General features: G+C 36.0%; 1 protein-coding gene across 6 annotated transcripts in view; it reads left to right on the top strand.

Moving 5' to 3' along the window:
- Window positions 1-25,285, top strand: part of RALYL (RALY RNA binding protein like) — a 418,321-nt gene that overhangs the window by 182,882 nt on the left and 210,154 nt on the right. For all 6 annotated transcript variants that reach the window (XM_075415928.1, XM_075415927.1, XM_075415929.1 and 3 more), the window contains one exon: window positions 21,739-22,017. In XM_075415928.1, the coding sequence (XP_075272043.1) occupies window positions 21,762-22,017 (256 nt within the window). In that variant the 5' untranslated portion in view covers window positions 21,739-21,761. The remainder of the gene's footprint in view (window positions 1-21,738; window positions 22,018-25,285) is intronic.

The following is a 25,285-nucleotide window of genomic DNA, read 5'->3' as shown; positions in this document are numbered from 1 at the left end:
GAAAAAGTTCAAGAAATGTTTGTATGTATTTACAAATAATGTATGGCTATAGAAAATACCTAGAATAAAATTTTAAGTACAGCTGCCAGTAAGAAATTCTGAGAACACATCTATTTTGTAGACAATTGACATCAGTGCTTCATTGCTAACGCTTGAAGTAGTTGTGTCTTCAGAGATCTATCAGAGGACCATGCCACAAAATGTTCTTGGCATGTGTGATGGATTTATAATTGTTGAGTATTCATAGGGTGGCAGCAGCAGTGGAATTAAGAAGGGATTTTTTTTGGTGGAAGGGGAGCATAGATTGATTTGTTTCATTAATGTTTCTTTGTCAAACAAAAATTTGTTTTGGTTTTTTTTTGGTTAGGATGCGAAGTCAACCTCAGAAGTTGGGAAATGACAGCTTTTTCACTGTACTCTCTTAATGCTAATTTGTCCTGCTTCAGGCTATGTGTCGTCAGGCAGATTTTGGGTTGTTTTATTACATACAGTCTTTTTTCCACAGGATCACTGCTTCATTTGACTCCCAGGACAGGTGACAATATTCACTTACTTATCAGTAGTCATTATCTTTTTCTAATTTGTTCAAAAAGTGCCTCTTTTGCATTCAAAACATGTTTTGCATGTAGAATTATTTGTTTCCTCTTGAGCTTTCCTATGGCACCGGCCACTATATTAACTGACTTCTCATGTCATATTGCTGAGGGAAGAGACTGTTCTATTTTCCTAGGGAAATGGAGCTGCAGAAATCTCAGATGTTAAAAGGATCTGTTGATTTTGATTCAAAATTTAAGGCACTTAGCACTAGATTCTTCAAGGTATGTAATATTATCCAGAGTTTTATATGTTCTAAGAGTTGTTGAAGTTACCAAGGTATTTGACCTGGACAAAAAGGAAAAACTCTTCAACACAGAAGCCCGTCAGCTCACCAGCAAATTAGGACAAGCCTAAACATTACTGTATTTGAAATGAGAAGCCAAGAAATGCAGATTATGTTCCAAGTGAAATTTGGCTTAAGCACCACATTTTGCATCACAATGGAACAGGAAGAGTGGGAGGAAATAGATTTTCTGGAGTGGCATTACTTTGAGTGTCCACATTCACACCACAGCTCCTTATTTAAGTTGCTGGCTCCAGCAGAGGAGAAAAGAATTTCAAAAGAAATTACTTTTGTTATAAAACCTGATTCACTCAACCACGGATATATATAATGCACTCCATGCAAATCAAGCAGTGGTTTTAGCATCTTGACTGCTTTTCTAACTTAGGATTTTCAGTGCACGTAATGAATGTTAACAAATGGGTAATATTTTTCACCATAGATGTAAAACGCAGCTTTTAAATCTGCTAAAATAACTTTTCCTTGGGTAGGGACAGAGCACCTAAGAATCTTCTTGTGAGAGGCATATCTTGTTTTCACACTCCTGAGAGAAAAATTACTCCATCTATAAACGTTTTTTCCTGAATTCAACTTGTTTTTCCACTGTGCTTTTTAACCATTTTGATACTCCCTGCATTGAGAATTCTGTTTCCTTTCAAAGTTAGACCCCTAGTGTTTCAAAGCTTGAATTCAGTCCATCATGTTTTTACAGTTACTTGCTTAAGTCCAGAGTTTTTGCTAGTAATATTACACAAAGGAAACCAGAGAAGTTTCTGATGAGGTCTGCCAAGTCTCAGGCTGCTTTCACAGTCTCATGGATGACACAACTACGTCTTTCTACTATTTAGTAAAAGCAGTTGCTGGGTTGCAGTAAATTTCCTTAGTTTTTAACTACCTCGTTTCTTTGGGTCTTAGGGTTGCAGTCAAGTGAGGGGGAAAATATCTCTAGATAAAGGAGTTCTGCCTGTTTCCAGTGGGAGAACAGGGATCATGAAGGAGAATTAGAGAAAGAAACTACTACATCTGTTAAAAAAATGAGGAGGGAACTTAGGAAGTGACAATGAGAAATCAAAAAGTTTAATCTTATTTCACTTCCAGAATTCCTGTTAAACCAAATATCTTTTTCAAATATGGTTATGTTTCTCTCTGTTTATTTTAATTCTTTTATACTTACCAGGCAGCATCCTAAATGCTCACAGAAATCAATAGGACCTTGTGGTATAAGGAGACTGCCTCACTGTGACTTTAAAGAACAACTTTTTTCCTCTGGGTTCCGTAGCTGACACTGTACCCCTGGAGTTATAAAGAGCTCCTGCTCTGCTTTTCTTTTTCAGGACAGGCAAAGGAATGAAAAGAGGGAATGAGAGCCCAAAATATCAGTGGTGAGAGCCCTTAGAGCAATTACACTACAGTTTCTTTCTGCACTGTAGGTATATACTCCAGTGGATTCATTTTAGGTGTTTTCTCTAAATGACATATTTGGCAATACCAGCCTCATTCACGAACATTCTGTGAAAACACTAGTGAAAACATTGACAGGATAATAATTCACTTGGAACTTGAGAGAGACTGTACAATGAGGAAACTCATGTAGATACATTTTTCTACTTTTTAGCTTTTACCTACTGGTCTGTCATGAAAGGTGGTGATGGGGAACAGGAAGGCTGTTTGCTGTACTGACTGCTGTTAGAAGGAAAAAAAAAGAACAAAATGAAATAAGCAGTGGGTACAATTCATTGCACTATTTCAGTCAGAAATTGCTGCCACTTAGACTCAGACTTTCTAATGGCTTTTCACAATCAGCCATCTGTAAGCCTCCAATTGGTATGGTGGCTGCAGTGTTTATTTTGAAACGCTATATAACCTCACAGCATCTAGAAATACCCACAGTACATATTGTGGAGCCATAAAATATATAAATGTTGAGGAGGATTCAACAGACTCTTCTACTAAAAAAATTTTTGGTGAAGCCTGCAGAAGAAGCAAGGCCAGAACGGAATAAGGTTCATCCTTGTGGAAGTGACACTGTGTGCATCCTTTTAAAATTACCTTATCATTGTGGTCATTTTTGTTATATGAGAAACAATAATTAAAATTCTTGATGACAACTTTAGTTAATAAATATTAAAATGAAATAAAAAAAGATATTCATAACGGAGGTTTTGCGAGAAGATGTAAAGGAATAATGTCAATATAGCGTTCTCCATTCTCATAGAAGTTTTCTCTTAACCACTTTGGCTGTATTTCAAGAGGAATTGCTTTTGTGCATAAGTACTTGATCAGGATTTAAGGCTAAGTACATGTGTCTATATAGATATTTTGAGAAAATTATTTAAAATTTAGAACTTCGCTAGTTTGTTGTTATGCTGGGATAGAGAACCTCCTTCCCATCAGTAGACATTGCAAAAGCAAATTGTGTAGTATTTGTGAGGTGATGCCACTTGGCAAATGTGGACACTGAAAAACCACAAGATTTTCAAGCAGCTGCATTTAACATTATGTAAAATTTATTGTATTACTTCGGCATGAACAATGGAGAGAGAATAAAAATCAACATATTATGGACATTTCCTAAAAAAGCTCTGAATTTTCCCATGTACTGATGTACTAAAATATCTGTCTTCCTGTATTGTTTTGCCTTCTAGCTTTTGTCCAAGGCAATATATTTTCCCCCAAGTTTTTCACTTGGGTTTGAGAGGAGGAAAATGTGGGCTTTCTTAAAGTTGACCTGAAACATTTCTTCTATCACTTCAACCCATCAGCAGCAAATTGAAAAGTTTACTCTCCACAGCTTTTTCCTGGAGAAAATTTTGTTAAGAACAGGAGGAACAGGTATTCTCTGGCAACCTTTATGTCATTTAGTTGATTCTGTGATTACAGACTTATTAAAAATGTACCTCAGTTTGCAAATTATTATTGTCTAAAGATTCTTTAGATGTTACTAGCTGGAAAAAAGTTTGTTATGCTTCTCTTCAACATTTGTATAATAAACTCTTTAAAGTGTATATATATGACTTCATAAACTATATATTGAGAGAGAGAAGGAGGATGTACATTTGAATTTATAGGGTCATTAACCAAGCTCATACCAGTTGCTTTATAATCCTTACACTTGAGCTGTCTGAGAAAGTGGTAATATTTTCAGTTTCTCAGCAGAATTTTTCTGCTATTTACCTTAAAGCTTTAGTGAACTTGTAGCACATAGAATGAAAAACAAAACCAAAAAATGTATTGAGATCTTTCTGAAAAGGTAGCTAGATAGTTGTTCAGATAGGTGGCATGGAAATATGCTTTCTATTTTTGGACAAAGTTTGGTTTATAGAAAATTATAACTGCATGTGGATCTACTACTTCATTTGTTACTTACTGAAGTGTAGGAAGAAGGCAAAAACCATGAAAATATTTATGGTTAGCAATAACAGCAAAAATCAGGAGATTATTTTAATACATATATGGCATGATTCTGTTGACGATGCCTTGTGAAAAAGTTCACTGTATAGTTCATAAAAAATACTGCCATCAAACTTAACTGATGATGACTTCTATAAACTAGAACTTTTCATAAAAACAGGGATACAGAGGCAAGTCAAGTTTTTTCTAGCATCTATGACAGTTTACAAGGTCAAGTTAGTAGAAATGACCTGGTTCCTGAGAAACCATTTACAATTTAATATACACAGAGGTAATTCTATAAAATTATGTAAATGACCATTTGATAAGTCACCTTAACTGTAGGCCAAATGTTACATTGTCAGCAGTGGAAGATATACAGTACGGTTTCAAAAAATGGGAGTAAATAATTGAAGACATTTTAAATTAGTTTAAAATCTCTCTGAATAAAACCTACATTCTTTTCACTCATGTGAAAATCCAAGGCTATAAGTAAAAATATAATACAATATAATAGCTTAGTGATTGCAATAAAAGTACACTTCAGAAGGAATCTCTATGAATTCTATAAAATGTTTCCAAAATTTGGTTAAATGGAGCCTGAATTCCTCATAATAACTTCAGTCTTGCGTTACATATACTGCTAGATGCATCACCCTGGCTTACCAAGAGAGATGAGGAAAGTCCTTTTTCTGAGACTGACACCTACACAAATAGACAATGTCTACAACTTTCTTCTCCGTAGCATGAAGAATCCTGAGTTATAAAATCTTGGCAGATTCGTTCAGTGCTCTCAAACACAAATGTAATAAGGGCATCTTATTTGCTTTAATCATATTCTTTCCTTTTTTAGTCTGTCTAGACTATTTCAACAACCAGAGAGTTGTGTTTGCTCACAATGGGTGGCATGCTTATATTTGCAGATTGTTATTTCAGGTTAAGTTTCTAATTTGGAATGTACCAAAATTTGGATGCAAACATCTGCTTGACTTTGTGCTATGACACATTTTCTGTATAAAATAGCAGTTGGAGACTGTAACTACCCCAGAATTAAAGACTTACCTTTCCCTTTCAGTTAGAGTTGCTTTAACTGAAAAAGCAGTATGCTTTTCACTTGCAGAGGTGAATTGTAACACCCTGTGTGAGTCGCTGAAAAAAGATGTCTAAATGTCTATTTATGTGTATTAGATATAGATCATGATAGGATATTTTAGGATGTCAACATCACTTCATAAAATATAGATGGAAACTTATTTAAAAATATGTTTTAAAATGAAAAGTCTCATAATCCCATCCTATTTATCCTAATCATTACAGAATTAAAATAAAAACAAAAATCTGCAAGTTAAATACAAGGAATTACTTCTGCATATTTTACAAAGACAGAACAGTATGTACATTGATAAGCAAGATGATTACTCCTTACATTGCCACCAAGTGTTGTAGGTATCACCCCTTAAATTGTCAGGGGTTGTTTCTCTATTCCTAATCAGTGTTTCCAATTCCTCCTTCCTAACATTTTTCCCAAAAATAAAACCTTCCTGGGAAAAGGCATGAGGAAATGAGTTGTCCTCTAAATCTTCAGTATCTGATGAAAAGCTGCATTTTCCAAAATGCCATTGTTACTAATAACAGTAGTTTCTATTTAATCCCACTATATTTTGGTCTTCCGAATCCTTCAGTATTTCAGGATTTCACATCAAGGAGATTAGAATATGAATTATTTCTGAATATTTCAAACTGACCTTCTTCCTAAACCAATGACACAACTGAAGACATACTTTATGCTGCTTTGGTGGTATCTTCAGTTCTCAGTCTATTTAAGTTTACGTGGGGAACAAAGTTACAGAGACATAAAACAAATGAGAAAGAAGGTGTGATACACTTTCACAGAGCTCCAGTGGTCAGGGAATAAATTTAATTATAGGAGATTCAGGACATTATATTTTTAAAGCTATTTTACATGGCATTTTAAATTAAACCATAATTTAGCAGGGTAGTCTTAGAGCAAGAGGGTAGTATTCTCTCCATTTGGAGAGATCTACCAACTTCTGCCTCCTGTAAAGAATAGGATTTGTCTCAAGATTTTATGTTGTGGTTCTCTTTCCAAGACAAAATCTGGGGGTAGGAGATAATTTTAGACTTCAAACATATGAACAGTGACAATGTTTCATTAGATATTTTCCCGTTTTTCTGTGGAACTTCTTGAAGGGATTGTCTTGGTAGCCTGAGACTGAACTGTGTAGAAACACTTCTAAATGTTTATACTTTGGGAAGCAATTGTTCTTGTGGACAAGGTTATTTCAGTTCTCTGCTTTAGCTATTGTACCTAGACTGCCTGTATTACTCATACTTTCATGTAGATTAATGTATCCCTTCATAGTCATGTCAAGCAGTTCTAAAGTGTAAGTTACACACCTGAGGATTTATAGGTTAGACAGCAACAGACAAAAGCAGAACAAGGTTTTTGACTCTGACAGACATCTTTACTGTCCTTAGATCCTACAGTCTACCCTTTACCTTTGGTATCAGTCACAGCATTTCACACATCTCTAGTATACTGCTGCAGCAAGAAAAGCAAAAATTAGTACAGATCTATATCATTTGTTCCTGTTCTGAGGATATGTGTGCACACAGAACTCCTAATTCATCTTGGACTGGTTGTAGAGACCTCAATTTCTGAAAGACATTCAACATTTCAGAATAGGTGTCTTGTTCAGAGTGTTTTCTGAATATTCAGGAGACAGGAAAATGCATCAAATGGTAAATTGTTTCAGATTACCAATGTAGAAAAAACAGAGATGGCTGTAATTTTGCACTCTTTCTTAAATGTATTTCTTTACACTCATATTTTATTACACACTTTAGAGGACATGACAGACAGAAAAAGAAATACCTCAATAAAAACTACTGGAAACATCTAAGGAAACCACTTCTGGGAAATACTTACGTGATGAAATTTCATCCAGATCTTTCTAACCACGACAAACATTTTTGTTGCAAAGGTACTTTTCCTTTCACAGAAGCTGACAGCACTTAACTTTCCTTTATGTATATCTTTAAGACAGGGGTCACATATTGATTAAAGTGAAAGAAATAATGGACTAGCAACAATTTCCTCAAACACCTTTTCTTCTTAATGGTCCTAGCTCTTTCTACAATGAAAAATATAAAAATAGAACAAAAATAGCATTAAATCAGTACATTTTTGCTGTAAATGTACAGATAATTTCAAAAGCAAATTCTTACATAAATTAAAGGTGGGTTAGCTTAAAAGATTTAATTTACAGAAGTAGGTGTATTCCAGTTTATCTTCAAAATATTACCTGTACATATTGATCTGCCATTCTGGTTTCTTACTCCACAACATCTGGTAAATTTTCCCAATAATCAGGAGTTGACTAACTTATCAGAACGTCTGTAGTCAACACGGTATCAGTTTTAGAGAAAACATTGCAAGGATGGATAAAAATAATAAAAGGCTATTTTAAATGACACAATTTGATGATGATGACAGTGATGCTACTCAGCTACAGCTTACTCTGAGATTTTAAAATAAATCCAGTGATGTTTATCTTCAAAGAGATTGATGTAACACATGCAAGAATTGACAAACAGTTCCTTCCTTACATGACAGTTCTCATCACTTACACAAAGGAGATATCTGAGAACTGGTGTTCTATTGCTAACAAAGCAGCTATACACTTTTGAAAAGGAATCATAGAGTCATCAAGGTTGGAAAAGACCTCTAAGATCATCAAATCCAGCCGTCACCCCAACACCACCATGTCTGCTAAACCATATCTCAAAGTGCCATATCTACACATTTTTTTGTACACGTCCAGTGATGGTGACTCCACCACTTCCTGGGCAGCCTGTTCCAATGCCTGACCACTCTTCCATTAAAAACATTTTTCCTAATATCCCGTCAAAACCTCCCCTGACATAACTTGAGGGCATTGCCTCTTGTCCTCTCGCTACTTAGTTGGAGAAAAGACCAACACCTGCCTCACTACAACCTCCTTTCAGGTAGCTGTAGAGAGCAATAAGGTCTCCCCTCAGCCTCTTCTTCTCCAGACTAAACAGCCTCAGCTCCCTCAGATGCGCCTTATAAGACTTGTTCTGTAGACACTTTACCAGCTTCGTTGCTCTTCTCTGGACACACTTCAGCAACTCCATGTCCTTCTTCTAAGTGAGGGGCCCAAACCTGAACACAGTACTCGAGGTGCAGCCTCACTAGTGCCGAGTACAGGGTCATGACGCTCCTTTGTAAGATTTTTTTTTTTTTTTTTTGCAAAAACAATGTAAGAATACATAATAACATTAGGAGAATAATTAAGAATACTAATGGAAATTGAAGACTGTATGTTATATGCAACGTTGCTGAGGAACTGGGACTGGCATGTTAAAATACCAGTGTGGTCCCTGCTGAGTATGTTTAAGTTTCAAAATAATTAACTTTGTCAAATAAATATTTGTTGACAAGACCAAGTTAAGCACATGCAGCATCACATTTGTTGTAATTAGTTGGGATGATAAAATACTACGGACTGAAAATAATCAGTTTGAGCTGCCAAAGCTGATCACTTTAAGCCGAGTGAAATAACATAAGCAACATTCTTCCATAGATTTCATACACACTCCTAATTAGCTTTGCCTGCTTCTGTGGTCTTTTTATATCTCAGCTCTGAGTAGTCAAGTTTCATTGAAGTGAATGTTTTTGAATATTTATTTGAGAGCTTCCTTAGCAAACTTGGTGAAAGAAACACTCTAAAAATAAATCAGAAGCAAATGATAACGTTGAACATACTAGATCAAGTTACTTCTAGGTCAACTAGATAAAATTAAAGAATACTTAGAATATTCAATACTGAAATCCAAGTGCTATCAAAGAGCCATTTGTAACTGATATATACTTACAAGAAGATAAATCCTTAGTCATTTCCGGTTGTCAAATAATAACAGTTAAAATGCATCTGTTCACATTCATTTAGTGGGATAACATAAGAACAACATCACACCCCCTCTCCTTTCAATTTATACCCTTTTCTGTCCCAGTTTAGTCAACGAAAGTTACGCAGTGGTTTAAAGCAGAGTTACTTTAATAATGAAGCCTTCTAGTAATATCATCCATTAGACCAGAGGTTGGATATAATGACAGCAAGAGCTATAGAAAAATCTTTACAGGGTAGAAAATTTGAGGGATATATTATTCATTGTAAATTATTTGCTCTACCTGGTTTTTACTGTACTCCTATCAGAATCTTTACAGCTCCATGGCATAATGTCATAGATTGAGTATAATCAATGGAATAAATTATTTAAATGTAAAATTCATAAGGAGGTTTCACTACACTCAAATTTGTCCTATCTGCTGTGATACAGAGGAGATACTATGAAGTACGTTTACATTATATGTTCTGGATTTTAACAATTTCTACTGAGGTTTCTAAAATTTTCTTTGTGGGCTTATATTTATTGGCTTAATAATAAATCATAATCCACTTTGCATTTTGAAAATTTAGTGGAAATATTTTCCTTCTTCCTTCATTTTGTCATATCTACTGTGTGGAAAGAAAGAGAAAAAGTAATATACTGCATACCTAGTGTTACTAGACTCACTCTTTTACAGTATTTAATAATGCTGTGCAGTTGAAATATCTAGTGCTCTTCCTTCTGAAGCACATTAAGAGGCAAAAATTCAGTTTAATTGCAGTTTAAAACCTACTTTTTTGCCATTGACTTTGGCAGGGCCACATTTTCACTCACAGTAGTAATACAGTCAGCTCCTGATAGAGATGACATTTGCTTCAGGTACGGCTGATCTCAATGCTTATAAGACCATGATCTTTTAGGTACAATACAGAGTAATGGCAAGTAAAAAAAATGCTTCTGATACAAGTAAATTAGCTAGTCACTGGACTGGCCCATACAAAGAGAAAACATAAGCACTGTTACAAACTTCATACCAGTGTCACCCTTCTAAGGTTGAGGAGGAGGAAAATCTGTAGGAAGGACTCAGCAGAATGGAAGAAACAAAGTGGACTCCAGTAAGAAATAGTGTGAATGAACCGGAGCAGAGTAAGGTATACATGGGAAGAAACATGAAATATATGAGACAGGTGATACAGGAGTGAGGCGATGAGAATATGACATCTGTAATACATGATGTCAGCACAAGAAAAGAGAATGACACTTGAGATTTCTATCTGAATAAACACTGATTTTTTTCTGAGCTGTTTCTTTTGCAAAGGGTGAAACAAAACCAGGAATATGCAACCAGCACCAAATTCTGGAACATTCAAATGTACATAGATTTGGATCCCAGAGGCCGAGTTACCTACTGACATTAAATTATTAGGTGCTGTCCTAGAAAATCACCATTTGTTCAAGTAACACACTGCTAGAAAAGATATGTTGACGACAAGTTTTGTATGATTTGCATTCAAAAGTCTGTATTAATGTGGCTGATTAATGATCATATAATGTTTTTATGAAAATAACTTTGGCATATGATTCTTTCATTGTGTTTGCTTAAATGAGTCTCTGAAAGAGCATTAAATAACGAAAACAATTATCTGAGTAGAGACTTTTATCATTGTGTTTGTGCATCAGATGCAGCTTCACTATGACTAACTAGTATCTCAGACTAAATTAAAATCTCTCATCTCTCTTGTATCTACTTCCTGCAGCAAAATTTACTGTTGCTACTACAAAAATTTATGTAATATTGGAAAAATTTTTCTCATCCAATTTCTGTTTGACTTTTCATAAAATGGTACAGAGGGAACAGATAAGATGTTTTTTGTGTACATACAATGCATTTTAAAGACAAAAATGAAAGTAGAGTGTCATTGGAGGGGTTCATAATGATACACGCAATATTTCAATGCATTGCTTTTAACACATTTCTGAAACTATCTAACATATTTTTTATAAGTTATGGGGGATAGTGTAGGAATTGCAGGCTTTGTGATCTCTCAGTAACAATGACAATGTTACTCTACTAAGTTTCATTTAATTCCCATATCTAAGCACAGAAATGAAAAACAAACCAGAGGATATTAAAATTATTATTGCAATAAAAGATAAATGCCTAGAAAGGCTTTGGCATGAAAATTCCAATATATTTAACTACAAAGAAATTGTCAAATGATTTTGAAGATAGTCTAGGAAGGAAGATCCTGAAGAAGCCACGCTACAGTGATTGCTAAGAGAGCCAAGGCACACACTCAGGAGACCAAGAATGCACATTCTAATTTTCAACAGCAGACAATTGAAGCTTTCCATTGTCCTGGAGAATGTCCTAAATGGTGAACTATCAGTTAAAACACTGGGAAAGGCACCACAACTGAGTTTTCTGTTCTTAGTTATGACAGACTAAGATTTCTGAAATAGTGTCTGCAGGCAAGACAGGTCAATGAATGTGAATATGGACAGTTTTAATCTTTGTATATATATGCAGCCTCTCAGTCCTGAAAAATTTTAAAGAGATTTCTGCAGAACATTAGACTACTTGTAAACTTTAATGCCAGAAACTGAGACGCAATTAAATTACAGATGCCTTCCAGATGAGTTGATAAAGGAAGAAGAGTTCCAGAGATGATAGCTTTGGATTTGTGTCATGAGCAGTGCTGAGTCTAGTTGGAGGCCTGCAACTAGTGGTGTCCCTCAGGGGTCAGTGCTTGGCCCATTCTTACTCAGCTTATTGATCAACGACCTGCATGAAGAGTTAGAGTGTACCCTCAGCAAGTTTGCTGATGATACAAAACTGGGAGGAGTGGCGGATACACCAGAAGGCTGTGCTGCCATTCAGCGAGACCTGGACAGGCTGGAGAGATGGGCAGAGAGGAACCTGATGAAATTCAACAAGGGTGAGTGCACGGTCCTGCACCTGGGGAGGAACAACCTCATGCATCAGTACAGGCTTGGGGTGGACCTGCTGCAGAGCAGCTCTGTGGAGAGGGACCTGGTGTCCTGGTGGACGACAGGTTAACCATGAGCCAGCAGTGTGCCCTTACTGCCAAGAAGGCCAGTGGGATCCTGGGGTGCATTAAGAGGAGTGTGGCCAGCAGGTCAAGGGAGGTTCTCCTCCCCCTCTACTCTGCCCTAGTGAGGCCCCATCTGGAGTACTGTGTCCAGTTCTGGGCTCCCCAGTTCAAGATGAGGAGCTACTGGAGAGAGTCCAGTGGAGCGCTACAAAGATGATGAGGGGACTGGAGCATCTCTCCTATGAGGAAAGGCTGAGGGAGCTGGGCTTGTTCAGCCTGAAGAACAGAAGGCTGAGAGGGGACCTTATAAATGCCTACAAATATCTCAAGGGTGAGTGTCAGCAGAATGGGGCCAAGCTCTTTTCAGTGGTGCCCAGTGACAGGACAAGTGGCAACGGGCACAAAATGAAGCATAGGAAGTTCCGTCTGAACATGAGGAAGAACTTCTTCACTCCAAGGGTGACAGAGCACAGGAACAGGCTGCCCAGGGAGGTTGTGGAGTCTCCTTCTCTGGAGATATTCAAGACCTGCCTGGACACGGTCCTGTGCAGCCTGCTGTAGGCAACCCTTCTTCGGCAGGGGTTGGACTATATGACCCACAGAGGTCCCTTCCAACCCCTAACATTCTGTGATTCTGTGATGTTTATGAAATAGTAGAGGCCCAGGAGAGTCTATGGATCTAGTTTATAAGGACCTTGCTCATGGTTGCAGATTGTGGTGGAAAAAGCAACTGAAATCAGAGCCAAATACAAGATTAACTTTTAAGACTTTAATATCATCATTGTTAGATCCACATTCAAATTTTAAGTTTTTGTTCATCAGATGACTGTATACTGTATGTATAGATGACTTAAACCTTCATAATCCTATGCATAAAATTCTATTGCCACGCTGTGGACACAACGAACTGTAAGGTTTATCAAGGAAAGGAATTTCCAGTGTATTGTTTCATATCCTCAGTGGTGAGAATACCTCTTGTTGCTTCACTGCTTTTGTAATCCTAAAATTTGATATATGCACATTATCTTCAGTACGTGAAAAGATAGACTAGACCTTCCAGATAGCCTAGAAAGCCTTTCAGGTGTTTTGTGGTGAATGACAGCTTATTAAGTCAGGTTCCTGCCTCAGGATGTACTGTATAGGCTAAGGAATAAACCCAAGACTTTGCAGAGATGTGGCAGTCTACCACATGTTGCCTGCAGATGCTCTTGGTTTCGGTGATGCCGTTCACTCATGATCAGTACAAAAACCTAGCCAGGTTGAATAAATGGAGTAAAAGAATGGGATGGACAAAACCAAAGCACAATATGCCAGTGATTTACTGCATCATTTTGGGAAAGTTACAGGGAGAGTCAGCTATGAGGATTACTTCGTTGTCAGTATAAGCTTTTCTTCCTATGAATCAGATGCACAACAGGGTCATCTGGCATAAATCCCCCAGACAAACATCTGAGAGGGACATTATGGGGTGAGTGCAATAGCAAATGTGATTCTCATTTGCCTCTGATTATGGAAGTCAAGTGCTCTTAAATACCTCTCTCCATTTTGAAAGATCAAATAATGGTTTTGGTCAACTAATGTGGAAGATAAATTGTAAAAAATACCCAGGAACAGAAAATACAGAAAAATGCAGGTGTAAGTGGTGTGGACAGTAAAAACAAGGGTATCACTAATCCTCAAAACAAAGTACTATGTTTTCTGTTAAACTGTATATTTTCTATTAAACTCCCTAGTGCCACAAGATTTTTGTGGTGTTTTGCACTCTTTCATTTCATTCGTGCGACAACCCACTGATCTGGAATATCACCAGTGTTATTGCCAGTTTCTGAAGAAAGAGGACAAGGTGGAGATATTAAGTGACTTGCATAAGGCCCTTATCAAGTCTGTACCAGAGCTAGGATTACAATTTGGAAGCTCTTGACTTCTTGCTTGGTATTCAGCAGCCTAGACCATGAAATTCCTCAAATCCAATTTCAAACTCTTATAAAATAATAGTGGAAATATAAATGAGAGAAATTCTATTCGAAATAATGTTACTGAAAGTTTTCTCGGAGGATTTGGGGGAAGAAGATTGGCTGAAATAGTCCACTTACGAGTGTCTTGTAAAGATTCCACAAGCAATAAAGATCCAATACTACTTTAAAAAAGCACGACAAATTTGCTAAAAGAATTTCCTTCCCTTAAAAATAATTTGAAAAATTAATTTCTATCAGCCTAGCTGTGTTTATTGTCGTGTGTCCCATAAAACAGCCTAAATATATAACAGAGAAGGTTTGGAATGAGAATTGTGTTGTAAGGGAAACATCTAACCAAGCCACAGGCATTCTTATTAGACCTGTTTTTTAATAATGGCTTTAAATTCTAAAGCATTAAAACAGTTTACTGATTAAAATTTCAGAAGACATTGTACTTTGAGACTGTAAACTCCCTGGCGAGTAAACTGGTGAAGTCTATTAGGAAGGTTAGAAATACAAAAATGATAGTAGGAGACTATCTTACTTGCCAAGGCTCATTTAATCCTCACAGTGACATGAACCTGAACAGAAAGCAAAAACACAGAGGAAGCAGCACCGCCAAATGAGACCAAGCAACTCTAGTGAACGTGAGATTACCTTGAAATATCATATGACAGCAAAGGTAGCTAAGATTTTTTTTTAGGTAATCCATAGTATCATCAAGTGACCAAGGGAAGAGAAAAGACAGCAATCCTGCACCTTTTACTGTCACTATACCTAAAGCTGAAGACAGAAAACAGATTTAGGCCACAGAAGCTGTACAAAGTCAGAAATGCATTAAAAATTATTAAAAACACATCAGGAAAGACTGATGAGGGAAGATTAAAATAGCTTGCTGTATAAATGATAAATGATGACTCAGAGGAGATAATATAGCTGGCTACAAATAGATCTGGTCAAATATTGGAAGTGAAGGGAAAAATCACCAACTTGTGTTGGTGTTTTTCTTAAAAAAAAAAAAAAATTCTTATTCAGTTCTGTCTCCAAAGGCCTGACTGACAGTACGTAAAAGCAGCATATCCCAAGATGAAAAGTCTCCTTTATTAGTTTCCTGGATAGACATATCCAACACATAGATTGCAAGCAAGACATGTTAAAGAAAAGTATGAAAGTTAACCCTTTATTTGTCTGCCTTGCATTAGTGTCAAAATATCCTGATTGTACTCTCTCTCCTGGAGATGTTTTAATAGGTGAGGCATAACCTGAGGGATAATACTGAAGGTCCCATTCTGGAATGTGAAGTGATCTCAATGTTCAGGTCTCTCAGGGTTTTATGGCATTTGTCTGTATGGTATTACTAATATCTAGATGGGCTTTTTTTTTAAAGTGGATACATCTTCTTCACATTCCACAGAGAGAGTTTTTGTCTATTTGAGAAGACTGACACCAGGAGATGAAGTGCAATCTGCTACATCAGTGATCTGCTCCATCATTTTATTTTTTAGTCCTTCATTTTCTACAAGATGTGGCATAGCAAGTATTAATGCATTTTGTCATTTATATGTCTCCAGAAATGCCATCTTGAGGGAAGCATTGTCTCTGTTGCAGACATGATGTGTCAACCTCTTCTTAAAAATAATTGAAAGAAAAACTTAAATCTAAACTGTAAAAAATAAAATAAAAATGAACATAAAAGACAGGATAGCTTGGAGGGAGAGAAAGGAAGTGGATTCTTTGACTTTAATGAGGACTGGAAAAGCCCAGAGTATTTTGATGCAGACTTAACTAACCATGTTATGAATAACGTTTTTTCTTTATTTTTGTGACTTAGATATAGTAATTCATTGAAAAATAATTTAAAATATGAAGAAGAAAGGATTTTCCAAGACAAAACATATTTTATCTGATAGCTTTCTGTTCTCTCTCTTCTTCAGATATTTAAAATTATATAGGGTTTGTCAAGGACTGATTTTAGCTGAGGTGAAATAGTTTTTAATGACTGCTGATTAAAGGAATTAACACAAATATTGACTTTCCTCCATAAAATATTAGGACCAATTCAAGATAGATCTATACTGTAAGACATTTCACCCACAGAAGGACACTTCCAACGTTTAAACATCTTAAATTTGTACACGACACTGCAAAAGTATTAATGTTGTCGCTGTTGCTAAAAAGTAATTCAAAAGGAGAGAAAATATGTTATGACCTTAATATTTTTTTCTTGATAATCACTTTAATATTTATTGATTCTTAAACCTTGAAGACATTAAGTCACTGAAAAACTCAAATATTAAATCAAGGGCTGAATGCTGATATTTAAAAAAGTTAAGCTATTAACTGAGGCTGGATAACAGCAGGACAGAGATTAATTGCTTGGAAATGCCAGAGAGCACCATATGTTTTAAATCAGAGACTGACCACGTGTTACAGTGTTGCATTTTATCCATCTAAGGACCAATACCATGATGTTTGATGTTTGCCAGAATGCCCGTGTTCAGCTCAACAGCCAAACATCCTAGCAATAATTTTTTACAGGCTGCACTTTTTACTGTGGATTTCGTTGTGGAGACAGTCTTCACTGTCAGACCACATGTCTGTTTAGGTCTTTCTCTGTCTTGGAAGGATATGTCATTATAAACTGTGTATGTGCATCTTACTGTACAAACTTTGTTATAGTAAATAGCAAAAACTAAGGTTTGACTTTTAATGGTGCTTAGAATAAGCTGCCAATGATAGGAATTTTCATATTAAAAGATCTCTCTCCTCACAATTAGTCTTCTGCTATCACATAGATCTAATACGGAATGTTCATTTTTTTCCGGCTTAATTCTAGACATGATCTCAAACTGAATTTGTGGTTTTTGGGGGAAATGAAAGTGTGTTTCATTTTTCCCAACATTTTCTTTGTAGAAATAATAAGTACATAGAAGCAGGATGTTATATCTATATATATGTCTGCATAACATGTTTCTAATCTATTTTCAGAAAGCATTTCAGTTTTCTTTAAAGATTTTCAGTTCTCTGGTTTCAGTTTCTCATTTCAGTTTTTCTTCAGTAAATCTTAATTCTTCCTAAAGTCACTAAGAGTAATATTTAGTTCATTCAAATATACAGACTTTTTCTATTTTCTTAAAAGAAGCAAATATTTTATTTTCAAAAGGAAAGAAAATAGCTCCAAGAGAAAAGCACATAAATATATAGAAGCTCCTGAAAGTACTGCTGAACTTGTTGAAGGCAATTTTTTAAAAAATGTAACTAATTACAGATCTTACTAAAAAAAAAAATCCCCCAATCATCAGTGTAAATCTTTCCTAGACACTTTCAAAGATATTTATCTGACATTTTAATTCTAACAGAACTGTTACAGGTTGGCTTTATTAGTCTGTTCAGAATAGGAAAACACATAAAGATAATTTCAGAAATATTTTCATTATTCAGCAGAAATTTAACTAGGCTGATGAGTTCCAATCAGTCTTTTAAAAGAAACAGTTTTATGACTTGGAAGACGCTGAAGTGAATCACTCTCAAAATCCATTTAAACAGCTTAAGTCCTCAAGTCATATGTCCCAAATTATTTTGCTTTTTGACCAAAATGTTGTCTCTTCAAAGATTTTGCATTTTACTGTGAAGAGTCACTGGTAAAATGTATAAGCACCATATGCAGAAGCGGTCCAGTAAGACTATCAAGGTCCCTTCGTGCCCCTGCATCCCCAAAGACATGCCTGGGAGTTACTGGGATGTAGAATTTGACAACTTGCTCCCTTTCCCTTTTCTTCAAGTCCGGTGCTCTTCCCCACACTGGGACACAGCATAACTGAAAAAAATGATCATTGTTTTCACTGTTCTGGGGGTAGGCACAGCACCATAGGAGGGCTTATCTATGAAATTGGAGATGTGGGTTCAAATGTTACTCTGCTGGACAGAAGACGAGATTCACAGGCACCAAAACAATGCTTTTTCATGCTGGAGCTTAGTGGAACTTCCTCAGAAAATACTGGAAAAGTGAAGGAAGTCAGGAATAAAATCTGCTCCCCTCTTCAGTACTTCAAATTGACTGTTTTAGACTTGTCCCATGAGTGTGCTGGACAACAGGAAGCTTTATAATAATTTACATTTTCGTTTGTATTTAACATGTTAGAAAGTTTAATGTGCAAAACAGATTTGTAAAGTTTACTCTTTGAATCAGAGATCTATGTAGTAATGAAAAAGGTCTAATTTATAACTTTTATGTTCAAGTATACCAAGACTTCAACTAGTTAGTTCTGGGTAGAATAATTATATCAGTTACTGCATGAAACCATGCTGTATATAATGAAGTGTATTGAATAAATAAATATAATGTTGTGTATTGACAGCTAGATGTTATTCATAAAGCATTTCTTAAAATATATGTTTGGCCTATAGAGGATATTTATTACCAGAAAGGGTCACTGCAATAGTAGGAAATTAAGAAGATACCTTATTAAAGGCTGCAATGAAATGAGATGATTTCAGATATGTTTCTCTCACTGTTTCATTTATTTCTGTGGCTGTGTGAGGTGTAAAACTTACCGTAAGTTCTTTCTCATTATAATGAAGATCCCATGTATCTTTGAATTTTATGAAATATTCACAATAGTATTTTACATTGACCAGTAAGGCAATCAAATCTCAATTGTACATATGTTAATATTATTCTCACATTTTGAATTTCTGCAACACGTTTTTCTGGCTGCTCATTTGAATATGAGAGAACCCACCAGACAACTACTTTTCTTTGTGTTATAAAAATATAGTAAATTTGCATTGCAAAGAACAACTACAAGAAAGAAACACTCAATGTCCTATTCGAAGTCTATTTGAATGAGTGCATAGCAAAACTGGGCAAAAATAAAATGAGGATTTTTATGAAATAAAAAAGGAATAGTTTACTATATCCCATGTTAGATGGCTAAACAATAGAGGAAATACAGATTACAATACTCTGGTGTTTTGAAAACAGTTGTGGTGACAATATTTAACGAGTTTTATTGTGTATTATTTTTGTACAAGTCTTTTATGGTGACTCAAAAAAATGCAAGTCTGAAGTCTAAAAAGTGGAAATGAAGGCACAAAAAAGCATCTTACTGAGAGTCATACAGCAGGCTAGTGGAAGAGACAGGTCTACCAGCCAAGTCTGCTCCTTTCTAGACCAGTGGTCCTATTCATGAGACACTGTCTCTGTGAGTTTAGTAAAATCAGTTCAGCTACACAGCTGATAAACATATACAGACAACGTCAACAAGATACTAAGAGTTCTATGCAGACAGATACAGCTTATTTTTTTTTTTCCTGGAGCTTCACAGAGATGAACACAGTACTGCCCATTTTAAGTTTTCCCAACAGAAGTGGTATTTGCACACTAAAGTGGTGTGTGTTTTGGGGAGCAGCAGGTGACAGCAGGTGTTCCCTGTTCACCAGCAACTGGACTGCATTAGCTTTTATCTTTATGCCTAGACACCCTGCAATGTTACTCCTTCAATTTGGGTCATTAGGACTCTTGAAGCTAACACGACTATGCTATCATTACTTTGACTCCTGTGTAAATGCAGGTATATCTAAGATGGGTTCAAACTTACTAGTTCTCAGATAATATCAGCAGTCTGCTTTATGCCAACATGGAGCTCAAGGTGCATTATATTTATGTTTGGTAGGTGCTTTGTCTTCAAACTCCATGGTTCCAAGCCTACTGTTATGAGTGTTCACAACATTAGAGTTAACTACATATAGACACGATCTCAAAATGCATGATCTGCACAGCAATCTAGAAATATACAGTACTGAGTCTGTCATACAATAAATTTCAGAGGCTTTTTGGTCATGGCAGTTTTCCTGGATTCCTATGATGAACTTTATGCATGTACACAGTATCTAGTGTTTCTAGAATGCATTTAAAATTGATAAACTTACAAGAAAAGTCATTTTTTATTGTTTTCTATAGTGTTTTCTCTATAAGTTGTAATATGAAGCTGTCATATTAAGTTGTTAAGCAAGTGAAAACTATTTGACAGGCAGTTCCACTACATGCGTTAATTTAATAAAGCAGACCATTTGCTAGGACTCGGGAGGACTGCCCACATGTCTCCATTGTGTGTTCTTACATGAAGGGTGGGATTAGGATACTGTGTGATGGAGATGGTCAAAGTGCTGGTGGCTGCAGCTGTGTGCAGCTGTTCACCAGGAATGGTGTGGAGTTCAGTAACAAAGGTTTCTTTTTTTTGTCAGTCTAGCTTAATATATGGTAGCTATGGATTTAAAATACAAAACTTCTGCCAGTTAGTGTCAAGCTTTAGGTGTCCAGAATAGAGGTTATTACTCCTTTTCATCTTGAGAAATGAACTGAACTTTGACTGTGAACAGTATTTAACTGGGTTCTTCTCCTGCCTGAGCTGTTATTGTGATAGGATCAAAAGTAGGAACAGGTTAAAAAATAGTAACGCAATTCTTAGCTGTAAGAGATGGCCTATATTTGATTGCTATCTAAATGACCTCGTTCTTACAAAACAAGTTTTCACTACTTAGAAATATGCATATTTTTGACATTTTTGTTGTGTAATAGAGCTAAAGAAAACTCAGCAGCCACGTGGGACAATTTCTCTCATTTCATCTACCTCTAAGCAAATTGATGTAAATGGAGGGATCTGCTATCAGGTGGAAATTGCATACATATTAACAAGATCAAGTGCACTTCAGAAGTGGGAGATGAGGTGAATACAAAAATTGGGGGGTTGACTTTTGCCAGATCTTTCCCGGAAGTAATGTGGATATTTCCATCTGAGATATGCCAGGATGCATTTAGACATCTGACTTCAGAGGAAAGACCACAGCAGCAATCAAATCTGTGCTCCTATAATTGAGGAAGATTGTTTCCATACTTTCTAACTGGTAGAACGTAAGACACTTGTGCTTTCCCTGTCTTTTCTCTTTTCATTTTTTGTACTGAATTAATAGGGAAAATTGTTCCAATAGAAACATATTGATTTCAGTAAAGAAATGTGCGTTACCTGTCCTGCACTCCTCACAATGGTCACTGATATTAGCTGCTGAGAAACTTGCTCCGGTTGACACTTACAAAAAAAAAGCAGAGTTGTCTTTCATTTTTACAGTTCGTTCTCTACATGGTCCTGAATGCTCAGTCCTTTGGCATAAGATAATGATTCATTCTCTTGCTTGGCAGTTTCTAGGTGGTTAGGTATTTCAAAAGCCAATAGTGAATTTCTAAAAATTCACATATGATTACAGTAAAGCTTCACTATCACACCATTGTATTAAGAGATGTATTGGTATATTTTTTACCTATAAAAAGAAGTTTTAATTATCCACAATATTTTAAAATGTACTACCTTGGTTTTAATGAAAATCGTTTTTAGAGAGAACAATTCTTCTGAGTCTAGATTCACCCTAAATGAAAAAGGAAAAGTGAATTATTGCTGGAAAAATCATCCAAAGTCATGCCTAACTGTATACTTTGAAACATAATCCTCTTTGTTCTTTATTTAAGGGTTAAACCCAAGTGATCCAACCATGACCGGCAAAACACAGACCAGCAATGTCACCAATAAGAATGACCCAAAGTCCATCAACTCCAGAGTCTTCATTGGCAATTTGAACACAGCCATTGTCAAGAAAGGCGACATTGAAGCGATCTTTGCAAAGTATGGGAAAATAGTTGGCTGCTCAGTGCACAAAGGTTATGCATTTGTACAGTACATGAGCGAGAGGCATGCAAGGGCTGCAGTGGCAGGAGAGAATGCCAGGATCATCGCAGGGCAGCCACTAGGTAAGGACTTGTTCATATCACTTAACTACTGTTTTCTCTTTCCTTTTTATTTGAAATATGATCTGCTGATGATGCTTTGAGGACTAGTAAGTTTGTTTTGCTATTGTTCCATCTAAGCATGTTTCTAGGATGTTCAATATGGCAGAATTTTCAAAGGATTAGATGTTACCTAGATATTACAAAATATTTAGTGTTATAAACTGCTGATTTATTAAACACATCGCTTCTGACTGCTTTATATTTCTTTGTGTAATCTCATTGAAGTGAACATGATTACCCCTGTGAGGAAAATAGAAGTATTTTCTTCAAGACTCTAGTTAGTAAATTTAATGTAATATAACAAGACTCATTTAACAGATGTTGTTATCTTGCATTTAATGAGAGAGTTTAAAATAATATCCAACCCAGTGGTGTGTCAGATTTTATAAAGAAGCAAAAGAATGAGTTTTGTTCGTCCTTGAAATTGTACCAAAACACATTGCAATGCTGTTATTCCTTTAGAGAAGTTTATTATGAAAAACCTTAGGTTAAAGTTATTCCCATATAATGTTGTGGGCACTGTTAATCTAAATTCCAAATTAAAAAAATGAAAAAAAAAAGGTGTAACATTTTTGTTTTCGAATGTTTCGCCAGGAATGCTTATGTGAGGTCTGGTTGTTTCTTATTTCAAACATTACCTCTAAGAGCTATTTACACTTACACAGGGAGGCTGTCAATGATAAAATCATCTGGAGTACAGTACTAACCCCGTGTATCATATACGTAGTAATGATGGACAGTACAGCAAGATGTTTGGTAGGAGCCAGAGATCTTTCACTACATGTCTGAACTGTCTTGTTCGGATCCAAACCTATGTGTGTAATGGCTGTGTCAGGAAAAGGTGAAGTGTAGCTAGTGCTTTGGCTATAAAAAGTCATGAAGAATGGATATGACTTACTCATTTTCAATTTCTCGGGCTGTGGAAATCTGTTTTTCTGATTATTTGTCGAAATTGAGGTATTTGTGTCAGATGGTTTGCTGTTTTGTCACAGTTGCTCAACAGTAATTTTTAGTTTTATAACCCCTGTATTTTAGGTTCAAAAGAAAAACAGATTAAAGAAATCCAATTACATTTTAGGGGAGATTACTTTACAATTTTTTTTAGGAAGAGTTATATATATGTGAGTGAAATAAAAGAACTCAAGTGATAAAGCAAGACAGAAAAGTCAGTCTGTGGGATGGCATTATTAGAAGATGTTTCCTGGAGCGGTGGTCTCCGAGCAATAGGCCATGTAATGCCATCACTGCATTATTTACAGCTCCTTGCACACTGGTCTGACCAGATTTTTTAAACTGTGTTTTCCTAAGGCAACAGATCTGTTATTACTACCACTACTGTTGCTAGTCTCCATTATTATTTCTTGTGGCATTTATAATATGCCAAGTGCTTTGTACAAGGAGATACACTTACTCAGAGTAGTTTTGTGCTTTGTATAGAAGGTAAGTGAAGTTGTTGTAAAAGAAATGAAGGAACCAACAATTACTTGAATTCTTCAAATCTTTTAATAATAACAGAAATTTTATTCAATATGAAGTTTCAACTGCATAATCTTAAAATACTTTGAATATTCTGCACAGTCTTGTGAGGGCATATTTCGTGCATCAATTCCTGATGTATAGAGGAATATAAGGAATAAGAAAGGTGAAATTTTCTTTCAGCTGTTCCAAACCTCATTTACTCTTTCTGTACACAAAACACAGTTGTCATCGGTATTGTCTGGCAATGAAAACAACTTCGTTAAAGTGGTACTTGTTGTTAGACAAACGGTTTCTATGAATTCTTTTTATTAGCACTAGAGATTAATGGTTGCTTGAAATTAATGAGGAACAGATAGATAAAATTTGCTTGGCATTATGAACCAGAAGAATAACTTCTATGAAAATTGTGCATTTGAAAGGAAGAAACAGGTACACTCATAACTGTGAAGCTACTCAATAAAAAAAGACTTTGTTCTCTGTCCTCAGAGCCTTGCATTCTGAAAAAAACAGAATACATGATTTAATATCAACAGTCGAGGTATGGAAAGGGGACAAGAAAAGCCTTTTACAGATGTACTAATAAACTTGATTAGCATAGCTGCACTTTTTTTAAAAGGAATTAGAATGTATTAGTAATATAATGAGGGCTGGATGGTAGTTTTGGAAAGCTGTTTAAACAAAGGCATATTTGAAAAATATTATCTCATAGTATATGTCTGATATTACTATCCACTCTAGTACTCACTATCCCACTAAAGAAGGAATAATTTATTTTACACTGCATTATTGATCTTCATTAGTTACTTCGCGGTTTTGCCAAACTGACCTCTTCTGTTAGCGCCTGTCTTCTGCGGAGTCCTGCCATTCAAAATTAAGATGTCCTCAACAGCAGCTTTATCTCTGAGACAGAAACTGTTCGCATGTATGTAACTGAAACTAGAAGTTGAATCTGTAAATACCTACAGCTGTATACAGTGCTGCACAATTCACTGAAGATACCGCTGCAATTTCCATCCAGTCATAGGCAATGGAATCACATTAATGGTGTGCATTAGAATCCTGACTAAATGTTTCTTCTGAGGAGGAGTCGCAAAGTGTTAGGCTTCATCAGTACGTAACAAGGCATTATGATTAACAAATTCCTCAGAAGTACAAATCTAAAGCATCAATAGTTCTCTCAGTCTTGCCAGCTTCCTGTGGGTCATTATAATTGGCCTAATGGTCTCCTCAGATCACTTTCAAACTCCTACTAAAGTGTTTGGAGGCCAGCGAAGTGTAATGGCGATGCCATTGATATTGTAACTTCAGGCAAGTGGATTTCATGACCTGTGTGGTTATTTCCAAGTTTTCTGTTCCATGAAGTGCAACAGGGTTTGAAAAGCTGTTGGGAAGAGATCGTAAAGGAACACAAATAAAAACATGTTTAAGACAGTTGTTGGTATTATTGTGAAGTTCACTGTAGTTTCTTGAAGTGTTATTCTATCTTCATGGGAATAACATGTTTTCCTGGCCCACAGCAGGGCAAAGACAGGTCAATATTGGACACAGGAGTCTGCTTCGCAATGATTATTTTTTTTAATTTCTCCAGGCTGAAGCCAAGAAAATGTTCATGTTGGTCTAGGACAAAACTGCAAGTTATGTTCCCAGTTGTGGGAACAAGCCCACATAATCCTATCAGCTGTACCACCTCAAAAGTTTTTCTTATGTTTAAATTCATATACAAGCTGGAGAACAGGTGCCCATATTTGCC

This window comes from Opisthocomus hoazin, chromosome 3 (assembly GCF_030867145.1).
Source record: "Opisthocomus hoazin isolate bOpiHoa1 chromosome 3, bOpiHoa1.hap1, whole genome shotgun sequence".
In the NCBI taxonomy this organism is placed as follows: domain Eukaryota; kingdom Metazoa; phylum Chordata; class Aves; order Opisthocomiformes; family Opisthocomidae; genus Opisthocomus; species Opisthocomus hoazin.
The sequence above is the reverse complement of the archived record's forward strand: the minus strand, read 5'-3'. Positions and strand labels throughout refer to the sequence as shown.